This window comes from Salvelinus fontinalis, chromosome 37, assembly GCF_029448725.1.
Source record: "Salvelinus fontinalis isolate EN_2023a chromosome 37, ASM2944872v1, whole genome shotgun sequence".
Classification (NCBI taxonomy): Eukaryota; Metazoa; Chordata; class Actinopteri; order Salmoniformes; family Salmonidae; genus Salvelinus; species Salvelinus fontinalis.
The window spans coordinates 9,049,339-9,061,610 of NC_074701.1; the positions used below are offsets into that span (position 1 = coordinate 9,049,339).

General features: G+C 43.0%; 1 protein-coding gene across 1 annotated transcript; it reads right to left on the reverse strand.

Annotated features, from left to right (window-relative positions):
• Positions 1-2,897: 2,897 nt before the first annotated feature.
• Positions 2,898-9,710, reverse strand: LOC129835916 (pyruvate dehydrogenase E1 component subunit alpha, somatic form, mitochondrial-like). The gene is made up of 7 exons (XM_055901619.1): positions 9,665-9,710; positions 4,454-4,545; positions 4,199-4,372; positions 4,083-4,154; positions 3,607-3,674; positions 3,166-3,272; positions 2,898-3,055 (listed from the first exon to the last, which is right to left on the reverse strand). The coding sequence occupies exons 1-7, from the start codon at positions 9,708-9,710 to the stop codon at positions 2,898-2,900; spliced, it is 717 nt and encodes a 238-aa protein (XP_055757594.1).
• Positions 9,711-12,272: the final 2,562 nt, after the last annotated feature.

Genomic DNA, 12,272 nt, shown 5'->3' on the forward strand with positions numbered 1-12,272 from the left:
AACCTCTAAAGTTGATTTCCAAACTGTATCAAGGGTAGATAGAGGCTTTGACACAAAGCATGTAACGCAAAAATGTGAGGAAGACCTGGGAGACGCTGTTACTGATGATGAATGGATGCAGATGTGTTAGGATGTCCAGTCGTGTTCATATAATCTGACATAAATGACTGCAGTCTAAGACCATCCATAGAACGTACTACATGCCACTGAAAATGAATTACATGCACTCAGAAATGTAATTATTCTGCTGGAGGTGTAAAACACTAAAGGGGACGTACTGTATTTGTATATGTCATGGTCTTGTGAAGGCTGGCTGAATTCTGGCAAAGAGTATGTTCTTTTATCTCTGCATGTCTACAGATTCTCCCTTCTCCCTGTTTTTGTTTGCTTGGAAATGTTGATACTGGAGACTGTTATCAGACGAAACTATGTCACTAAGCATTTATAGCGGCTAAGAAATGCATTGCCATTAATTGGAAGGTTGGTTATCCTCCCACAATGGATGGAAGAAATATCAAGTTATGTATCACTAGATTTGACTTATTACAAGATTAAGGGTATACTGTGCAACTTTTATAAGGCCTGGATGCCTTATATGGACTACTATACAAACAAAAGGAGCCTGTATGAAAACATGCCCACGTAAGGGGAGATAGCTATTTAGACAATTCCTAACTGCTGGGGTGCTCAGTCCTGGCCCTGGGAGTCTGGTGTACTGTTGTCACTCTGGCCTTGGCCTAACACACCTGAAACCAATAAGGAATGATTCACTAAGATCCTAATTCTGTGTGTTAATGTACGCGTGCTTGTGTGTTTTTATTGAACTTTTCTTTTCCAAACCTTTCCCTTGAGACAAAAAAAAAAAGACTAGAAGGAAGATGTTTTGGGGAGAGAGTTGAGTTATGACGGGCATGCAGGCAGCTCGGGCTGGCTGGGCAGTCTGGCTCAAATTTGATATAGAGGATGTCTTAATAAAGCCAATACAAAGTTAAGTCTTTTTACTTTATTTGTAAGAGTTGTTAATTTTTTAGGCTATTAGTTAAAGGTGCAACACAATAACACAATATTGATTATCATTGATCGGCTCAAATGCATTAATTCTTAGGGCTAGGCCCCTTTTTTCTCAATTTCCGTCTGAATGATGTGCCCAAAGTAAACTGCCTGTTGCTCAGGCCCTGAAGCCAGGATATGCATATAATTGGTACCATTAGAAAGAAAACACTTTGAAGTTTGTAGACATGTTAAAATAATGTAGGAGAATATAACACAATAGATATGGTAGGAGAAAATCCAAAGAAAAACCAACCAGAATTTTTGTTGTTGAGAGACCATCCTCTTAGAATGGCAAGTATAAGGTCATACTGAGAATTAGCTCCCTGGATGCAATTCCTATGGCTTCCACTGGGTGTCAGTAGTCTATGTTCAAGGTTTCAGGCTTGTAACTTCAAAAACAAATAAGAAATATCAGTTTAGTACAGGGACACAGTCTTGGAAATTCAGTCTTGGAAATTTGTACTCTTGTCAATTTGCACCTGCTAAAATAGGTTTCCTATTGAACATACTTCTTTCCATAAGAAATATTATAGTTTGATTACATTTTAAGGTATCTGAGGAGTACATAGAAACGTTTTTGATTTGTTGAAACAAAGTTTAGGGGTAGATTTTTGGATTCCTTTCTCTGCATGTTGAACGAGTGGATTACTCAAATCAATGGCGCCAACTAAACTGACTTTTTGGGATATAAAGAAGGATTTTATCTAACAAAACGACACTACATGTTATAGCTGGAACCCTTTGGATGACAAATCAGAGGAAGATTTTCAAAAAGTAAGTGAATATTTAATCGCTGTTTGTGAATTTATGAAACCTGTGCAGGTGGAAAAATATTTTGATGTGGGGCGCCATTCTAAAACAATCACATGGCATGTTTTCGCTGTAATAGCTACTGTAAATCAGACAGTGCAGTTAGATTTAAGCTTTCAACCGATATAATACACTTATATGTACCTAAATGTTTATATCCATAATTTTTATGATTATTTATTGAATTGCGCGCCCTCCAGTTTCACCGGAAGTTGTCCCGCTAGCGGGACGCCTAGGCCTATTAGGTTTTTAAGAAGGAAAGAAATTCCACAAATGAACTTTTAACAAGGCCCACCTGTTAATTGAAATGCATTCCAGGTGACTACCTCATGAAGCTGGTTGAGAGAATGCCAAGAGTTTGCAAAGCTGTCATCAAGACAAAGGGTGGCTACTTTGAAGAATCTAAAATCTAAAATATATTTTCATATAATAACACTTTTTTGGTTACTACATGATTCCATATGTGTTATTTCATAGTTTTGATGCCTTCACTATTATTCTACAATGTAGAAAATAGTAAAAATAAAGAAAACCCCTTGAATGAGTAGGTGTGTCCAAACCTTTGACTGGTACTGTACAAATAGTAAACTCTTAAAAACAGAGACAGACCCTCCACACACTCCCCAAGCCAGGGGTGGACAACCCTGTTCCTGGAGAGCTATAGGGTGTGCAAGCTTACATATCAGCATTAACACACATGATACAGCGTATCAAAGTCTTGATGAGAGGTTGATATGCTGAATCAGGTTGGTTAGACCAATCCCTCAGTATCAGGAGAACACATATTATACACTACACAGTACATATTGTGAATAAATACCAGTGACATCACAGGGTCAGAGGTGATGAACTGGTTTATAATACTGCTACAGACTCAACTCTAACCACGATCTCATCTCCTAATGTGGGAGAAGGGAATTAGAGAAGGAGGATAAGAAGAGAGGAGGAGTAGACTTTCACCCAGGGGTTGATGTGGCAGAGGGTTGAAGAGGATGTGTACCTGATGGACTGTAGTTTGGTCCATATGTGTGTGTCTAGCTGACAGACTTTAGTTTGACCCAGGGGTTGGTCCGGCGTACCTCCATGGGCGGTTTGTTGGCGAAGATGTGGTTGCAGAGCTCGTCCAATGGCGGCTCTGGGTCAAACTGGGCCCCGTTCTCGTTCACCTTCCTGATCTTTACATCTATTTCTTAAGGACTGAAGGAGGGAATAAAAAATCAGATTTGAGCACTTGGACCACCTGTGTGTGTGTGTTTGTGTGTCTGTGTGTGTGCGTGCGTGTTGGTGAAAGTGTGTGTACCTCGAGCTCCTTCACAGAAGCCATGTTGTTGGACAGCATGCATTCCTTCAGCATAGTGATGGGGTCACTCTTACTGCGCACTTCCTGGATCTCGTCACGGATATGGTTGCTCCAGGAAGTTAAATCTCACACAGGCAGAGGGGTTAGACCTGATTAGCAGGGTTCAGCTCCAGCCCTTGGTCGATGAGAGAGAGAGCGACAGAGCCCTGGAAAGGAAGCGGTGCTAGAGTAATAGGATGTATCCCAAACCAATACCGCACTAAATGGGTGTCTAGACAGGTTCAAATAGGGAGTGAGGGAGAGTGGCAACACAAGAAGGTGGGTCAGGCTAAAACAGAACAGAATAAGGGATGAGAGAAAGAGTAGAGGAGGAGTGAGGGGGAGGAGAGAGACCCGGGGTCAGATAACGGTCACAGGGTCAGAGGACAGAGATCACATCTCACCTAACCCCAGGGTCGCTCATGCTGTGTCCATGGTAACAGTAGGTCTCCGACTCCATGACAATAGGACCCTGCCAGAGAGGTTTCCAAAACCAAGAAACTCAACAAGGTAGCCAACACCGCCATGACACTGCTGATCAGGGATTTCTATTGGAGCAGCAGTTTCTCAGCATCTTCCTATATCTATGATTTTTGGCCCTGCAGTACACACGGAGTGTCAGTAGTGATTAAACGGGGACCAGTTGCAGCTCTGTACCGGAGTCTCTTCCACAGAGTGTCTCAGAGTTGGTCACATAGCCTCCCTCTGTCAGGGAAGAGACACTGGTGCGAGACTAGAAGCTGATCATCGCTCTGAGATTAGACTGTCTGAGACAAGGTGATTCTTAGCACTCTTCAAGCTCTTAAACCCCTTATAACATTCTCATCTCTGCACCAATCAGAACTCATCTTCTCAAGCGCTACAAACGATCATAGCTCACCTTCCTGGCTCTGCAGTGGTCTGCAGCGAACTTGTTGGCTTCCCTCACACACAGAATGTCCATACCGTCCACCTATACCCAGAGTTAGGAAGGTCAATATTGCAGAGATACTGTACACTCACTGATTGTGTGTGTGTCCTACCATGAGGCCAAGAATATTGTTTCTTGAAGTACTCAGTGCTAGCAGAAGACCTCTCCACATGCGCTCCCATGCCAAACTTGTTCTTCTCACAGATGAAGATACACTGCTTCCATAGAGACATCATGTTGAAAGACTCAAAGATCTGGCCCTGATTGGACAAGAGGAGGAGAGTCGATGATGATGATGAAGATGACTACTGCAACCGTTAGATAGATAGAACAAGTCTCACATGGTTGGCTGCTCCGTCTCTGTACAGCATCACACAGACCTGGTTGTTACCCTGGTACTGACAGGCTAGTGCACACCTGCCCCAAATGGAACCTGCAGACACACACACAAACGCACGCACGTGCGCGCGCGCACACACACACACACACACAGGTTGTGAGAACAAGCTTATATTTTGGGTTATGATGCGGTAAGACAATTGATAAGCTAATGAAGCATTTAGAAATTACATTCTTCATGAATCAATGGCTATATATCAAGAATTTTACAGTCCACAAATTGATAGTACCAATCCCGGATTGTCCCTTTAAATGAACACAGTAACATAGTTTCACACATCATCATCATAATCACCTACACAAATGATGGAAAGTGATCACATACCTCCATGTCTCACCACTGTTTAATTGTGACTCTGGAAACGAGTCACAATAGTTGGATAGTCTGCTGACGACTTCTTTACACAAAAGGGACAGCTGGACAGTCCTGTGTTCCTGCACTGCACAGCTTCAGGATCTGTGCCCGACTTTAGTACCATAACATGTTGCCGAGTGATGGATGTAAAAATTATCACTATACACACGCATATCAAAGCATTGTCAGAAGTATGCGTACGACAAATGTCTTGGTATTCCAATACAAAATACAAAAAGCTGAAAGTGTACAACTTCATCTAGGGAACAGATTGAAATTTACTGGGGTAGGGGTGGTCAAAATAGGGGGTGTCAAATATTTTTTACTTTGGGGAGGGTTGTGTGTTTTTTTATTAGGTACAGGAGAGGGTAGTGCATTTTTTCCATAGTTTACATTCGCTCTTTTGCAGGTTTTACTATATCATTTCTTCCATTCTAGCCAAATTGTCTAATCTGCTTGCATGCACCCTTTATAAAGGTGTTTTGGTACTTCCCTTATACACGACGCTTTTCCATGTGCTAACTTTTACCATACCACAGGTAAATTTAGTCTACCAGTCTAACTGTCTATCCTGTCCTCCATCCACCATTCATAGTGACAATAGTGGTAGGTGGATCGTTTGTCCAGATCTGCAATAGGCTAAATAGCAATCGTAACACAAATAAAAGCATTCGAAGCTGCATCAATTTTCAAAAGGATCCCCCAAGAACAAACAGGAACAGCTGATAGGCAGCGGAGAGGCCAGGTGCATCATTGCACACGAAATAACAGTGAAGACACAGCTCAAAATGCTGTGTTGTCCCTATTGATGTAGGGACAATACAATGATCCTACCTAGACTAGCCTACCACACCACAATGCAATGAATAATTGCATTATTGCTTTCAAGTGAGTACAACATATTACTCTAGGCTGCAGTGGAAATGTCATTTGAATGACGGCGCAAAAGCCTTGTGATTTGAATGTTTCATTCCATTTGGATCAGTTGTGGGTCTATTCTCGACAGTTTATAAGTTCTGGAAAGGCACAGTAGCAGGCCAGTCTAGCTGTATTTTTACTTCTGATATACTTCTGTTGCAGATCTTCGTTCTCCTAGTTATTCAAAGCTTAATGCACGCTCTGCCTCCTCTCCCATCCGAGCAGCGACTCCTCACACAACAAGAACCTAAAGCTTCAATATAGCCCAAATGTTTATCATTTAACGTTTAAAATGTATTCTATTTTATATGTAGCATAAACACAACCAGTTACAATGTTTTAACCTGATTAGGCTACTTCAAAAGTCTCAGGCATGAGGTGTTCGTATTTAATAAAGAAGCATGAACACGTACCACGTTGCAACTTGGTCTCCTTCCGACGAGCGTTACAGAACATCCCACCACAAACGGACCAAGTAGTGTGGTAAGGAGGACTGGTCATGGGAGGACATCCTGGACGGCAAAGGATCCTGGACGTGGGAGGAGATCCTGGCAGGAAGGGATCGCCTCCCATGGGAACAGGTGGAAGCAGCTAGGAAGGGGGTGTCACGCCCTGACCTTAGAGATCCTTTTTATGTCTCTATTTTGGTTTGGTCAGGGCGTGAGTTGGGGTGGGCATTCTATGTTTTGTGTTTCTATGATTTTCTATTTCTATGTTTTGGCCGGGTATGGTTCTCAATCAGGGACAGCTGTCTATCATTGTCTCTGATTGAGAACCATACTTAGGTAGCTCTTTTTTCCACCTGTGTTTGTGGGAAGTTGACCTTTGTTTAGGGCACATAGCCTGTAGCTTCACGGTTAGTTTTTGTAGTGTTTATTGTTTTGTTCGGCGTCTTTTCAATTAAATAAAGAATATGTACGCTCACCACGCTGCACCTTGGTCCAGTTCTTTTAATGGCCGTGACAGGGGGCCCAGCGTTATGAGGGGACACGGCTAGCACGGAAGCACGAGAAGCCACTCCAATTTTTTTTGAGGGGGGGGCACACAAGGAGATTGGCTGAGTCAGGTTAGAGACCTGAGCCAACTCCTCGTGCTTACCGTGGGGAGAGTGTGACTAGACCCTATGTTATGCGGCTCTGCGCAGTGTGTCTCCAGTGCGCACTCATAGCCCGGTGCGCTATATTACAGCTCCCCGCATCGGCCGGGCTAGAGTGGGCATCCAGCCAGGACGGATGGTGCCGGCTAAGCGCATCTGGCCTCCAGTGCGTCTCTTCGGTCCAGGATATCCTGCGCCGGCTCTGCGCACTGTGTCTCCGGTGCGTGTCCACAGCCCAGTACGTCCTGTGCCAGCACCCCGCAGTTGCCGGGCTAGGGTGAGCATTCAGCCAGGAAGGGTGGTGCCAGCTCTACGCTCCAGACCTCCAGTGCACCTCCTCTGCCCAGTATATCCTGCGCCGGCTCTACGCACAGTGTCTCCGGTGCGCTCTCACAGCCCAGTGCGTTCTGTGCCAATGCCCCGCAGTTGTTGGGCTAGGGTGAGCATCCAGCCAGGACGGGTTGTGCCAGCTCGGCTCTCCAGACCTCCAGTGATGATCCATGGCACGAAGCCTCCAGTGATGATCCATGGCACGAAGCCTCCAGTGATGATCCATGGCACGAAGCCTCCAGTGATGATCCATGGCACGAAGCCTCCAGTGATGACCCATGGCACGAAGCCTCCAGTGATGACCCATGGCACGAAGCCTCCAATGACGGCCTCCAGTCCGGAGCCTCCAGCGACGGTCCCCAGTCCGGGGCCGGCAACGAGGGTCCCCAGTCCGGGGCCGGCAACGAGGGTCCCCAGTCCAGTGCCCGCAATGGGGGTCCCCAGTGGGGGTCCCCAGTCCGGGGCCTGCGGAGAAGGTCCCCACTCCGGAGTCGGCGACGAGGGTCCCCGCACCAGAGGCGCCACCGCGGATAGATGCCCACCCAGACCCTCCCCCACGCCCTGACCTTAAAGAGCCTTTTTATGTCTCTATTTGGTTTGGTCAGGGTGTGATTTGGGTGGGCATTCTATGTTCTTTATTTCTAGGTTTTGTGTTTCTATGTTTTGGCCGGTTATGGTTCTCAATCAGGGACAGCTGTCTATCGTTGTCTCTGATTGGGAATCATACTTAGGCAGCCTGTTTTGCCACCTTAGGTTGTGGGATGTTGTTTTTTGTTAGCTCTGTGTAGCCTTCAGAAACGTGACGTTCGTTGTTCTTTTGCTGTTTTGTTTGGTGTTCGGATTTAATAAAGAAGCATGAACACGTACCACGCTGCACCTTGGTCCACTTCTTCCGACGAGCGTTACACAAAGAAATATGCCTAAAGAGCTTCTCCCACTTTCTTTGATGCTGTTGAATTTTCAGATTTCTAGTAGCAATTGTAACTTTAAAAAAAATGAATCAACGTATAGAAAATTGTTCAAAAAGGTTTGATGTTAGAGATGTCACATTTTGTGTTTTGTAAAGGAATATTTTACCTAGAAGAAGTACTGCGTTGTTAATTGAAGGACTATGAACATTGATGTCACCAAAGATGACAAGCTGAGGGTTATCCCTCTAGATTCTAAGCCCTGTCTAAGCCGGGGTAGAGGGGGGGTTCTAAGCTAACATATGGAATTGTTTTAAGATGGTCATACCAAGGATCAGCCCATGCAAAAAACAGATATCTCTACCTTAAACAGACTGATTTTTTATTATGTTAATTAGTCCCGGAAATTGTAGGGTTAGTATGTAGTTTGATGGAGTGATGGGAAAGACAGCCTTGAACTTGTAGCCAAAATGCGCTCATTGTTGGACATGACCAATTCAGATGGATTATGTCCTCCTCCTCTTCATGACATAATCTGCATTTAGAGTCTTGCTCAACACCCCAAATGCAAAGCATTATTTTTGTTGACAGAATAAAATAAAAAAATCTTTAACTGAAAGGCTCTTGAGTGTGTATCTATTGTTGTTTTGTATGTGAGTTTGAAGACCTGCTTCCATGATATTGGGTTGTCAAAGATATCTTCCCAGTATGTTTGAAACTTTTATGGAATTGCAGATAGGTTATGGAAATTCAAAGTAAATTGATATATTTCAGAATATATTTGATGTTTTTGTATCCATAAAAAAATATGTAGTTCCCCATTCAAATGAACGACATCGGCGTGTAACTGAGTGCTTATTTATGGTTAATGTGAATGAGGCATATCACAGTTCCACCTCCAACAAAACAGCTATACGGATATCGGCTAAAGCGGATCTGTTTGAATCTGGCCCTAAACCTGCTGAGTAGAACAATATCTGGTTAACTACGCTGAACACTGATGATAAAAATCCTTAATTTAATCAAAAACAAAGTGATCATCTCACCTCTGCTTTTGAAAAAGCAAAAGGCCTGGAGAAATGTAACCACTCTCAAATTCATAGACAGAGCTAATGGATCCAAGGACTGACCATCCGTGATGTCAAAAGTGTAGTTTTAACCATGTTTTTTCGGCTATACAGTTTTTGTTCACATTTGCATTGTTTACAAACATTGGAATAAAACAAACCTATATTTTGGCTTCTGATTGGTACGGCAGTTGAACTAAGCTCATGAGTTATATGCGTCAAGAATCACTGGCTATATTGCATTAATTAATACGTCCAAAATTGTATGTAGTAACTAAAGATTCTGCCTTTAATCACTGGATATAATGGCTTGTTTACGGTGGCCTATAGGGGGCAAAGTCATTGTTAGTCTGTAACTGGAAGATAAAAAAACCCAGTATTAAATGGCACACAAGGTCAACTATTTGACAATTTCTCACATTGATAAAGCTGGGAAGATGACATTTCTTCTCAGTTTTACTTGTTAAGATTGAACTCACCTCTAGAGTGAGCTCTTTCCACATGATCGACCAGGTCCAACTCCATTTGAACCTGCCCAAGTCCCATTCCCCTACCCTAAGTGTTCTCATAGATCTGAAAGAAGAGTGATGTCTTTAGAGGGGAGCTTCAGCCATATTGCTGACTGTCTAGTCCTTTCAGATAGTCATAGTGAACTGAACACCATATGGTCAGCAGATACTGCATATAACTTGTTTTGAGTCAACAGCTCGTTTTCATAATAGCTCTACCCTAAGTCCGTACAGAGTTCTCAGTTTACACCTTGTATAGAAACTATTTAAAGATAATTACTTTTTTGGTGAAAACACCCTAAACCTAAATTGAGGCTGCAGGGTAAACCTGGCCTACAGACATTACCTCTCTGATGCAGGTAAATGAGGCGGGAAGTAGGTACCAGGCCCTGAAGGTTCATGGGTAAGTCAGGCCTCGACCTCTCTGAGTTCAATCACAAAGTAACCAAACCCAATAGCATTTACCATGGAAAGCACAGACTTTGACTGTGACTATTCAGTTAAACAATCATAGTTCTGTTTAAGACATTATAGAATAAATGTGAATGTGATTATATAAATCCACACAATATTAGTCCTCCTAATTAACAGAATGACGGTTCGCCTCGGGTTCTAATCACTTGCGGAAAGACCCGTTTCAGAGGAGCACAGAAAATTCTCTGTCGTCTCATAATAGCTGCCTTCATATCCTCCATGAATTGTTCAGTCTCCATTTGGAAACCAAAATATTGCCCTTAGCCCTCCCAGCTAAACTGCACTTTATTTATAAAACAGGAATACTGTGGTTCTTCACTGAACTGAGGCTTTGAACTACATTTGCATATTAAGCTGACGGCTCGACAGGATTTCCATGCATGATCCTGATTGCAGCTGACGCCGGGGTTAAATTTCTGCCCTGCGTTGCTGGTCTGAAGTGAGTCGGACCGCCGGAAACAGAGCACAGCTGCTGGACCGCGAGGCTGTTCAGAGACACGGGACATTTTTAAAACGAACTGACCTGGAATCTGTCTTCAACTCAGTAGGCCACAACTCTAATATTTGGCATAATGGTATGCTATTACCATTATTGTATTTGCACAAATGGTCTAGTGTGAAAAGATGATTGCCCAAATAATTCTCATGATTTAAAAGTAGGGTACAGGGTATTTAGAGGACTCCTTCTAGTTGAACGATCTCACTACTACCCTTATTGAACTCATCAGTCTGTCAACATAGGGAATGTCAAGGCTACAGTTTGTAATCTCAAGGTAATGAACCTCTCGCACTTTCATACACTGAAGTTGAATACAGAAACATCTTAAACTCTTATATTAGGCCTACATGACCAGTAGTTTGCATGTAGTTAGCTCTGTACTAATTTAACAACTATGATTAGAAAGTACAGTAAGTAGGCTAGCCTATCTTAGGCTAAATAAATCCAAATCCAAATGACAAGAGTCTCAGTTCAAGAGGGGTGAAATCATCCATAAGGGAAAAGGGCCATTGAGGGGAGCCTCCTGCGCTCAAACGTATTCTCCTCTTGAAGGGGGCACAGATGGGTAGCGAGGGGAAGTGCAATGCTCCTTCTTTTGAAATTCAAGTGCATGACATCTTAATTACTGCCTGGTTGTTTCTGTCCGCCAATGATCCATAGCGGCATCAGTCACATCACACACCACGCGCACACGCACACACACGCACACACACACGCACACGCACGCACACGCACACACACACACACACACACACACACACACACACACACACACACACACACACACACACACACACACACACACACACACACACACACACACACACACACACACACACACACACACACACACACACACGGCAGCTGTGTTAAAGTGGGTTCACCTTGGAACGAGAAGTTTACCCTCTCATAGCTTTGGGTAAATGTAATATGCCAGATGTTCATTATTTGCTACCCACATGACAGGATTTATAAGTGGAACCTTTTACCGTTGTCAATGAAGGATTAAACCATCTCTCCACCTCCATTTAATCTTGGTATAAAATAGTACTTTGCTAAGACACAGTTTGAGCCGTTTGGGCAGCTGGAGGCATCTGGTTAAAAATGGCCGCCTCCTTGAAGCACGTTATAGCAAACAGCCAGGTCTGTGGCCTTGAAGTTTTTGCATGTTTGCCATAGAGTTTGATGCTTTAATGTTTTTTGTCTTGTGTTTATAACTGGCTTCAAAACATTATTGTCACCATTCAACACCATCTTCACCACATAGTGACTTAAAAACAATTACATATTCCATTGACAAAGTTGGATTAAATACTTTTTATTCTAGTTCTTATAATGGCACCTTTTTCATAATTTAAAACACATATACAAAAACAAACATCTCCTTCTAAAATATAATACTTTTTTTATTGCTTTGGCACTATTTTTCCAAGTATGTGGTGAATTTTCAAAACTCTTTGTACAAAACTCCAAACTGGTAACACCTGTAACGCAGCCAGTCTTACATTCAAAACCTTTCATTTTCATTCATTTTGTTTGTAGACATCTTTCGCCACATAACCATTGATCCCAAATACATTTGTTTAATAAACCAAAACACAACAT

Coding starts and splice junctions, on each gene's coding strand:
- LOC129835916 (XM_055901619.1), bottom strand. CDS start 9,710: ATGGAGTTGGACCTGGTCGATCATGTGGAAAGAGCTCACTCTAGAG. Junction 4,546..9,664: donor GGAAAGAGCTCACTCTAGAG/GTGAGTTCAATC, acceptor GTGTGTCTGCAG/GTTCCATTTGGGGCAGGTGT. Junction 4,155..4,198: donor CACACACACAATCAGTGAGT/GTACAGTATCTC, acceptor CTCTGGGTATAG/GTGGACGGTATGGACATTCT.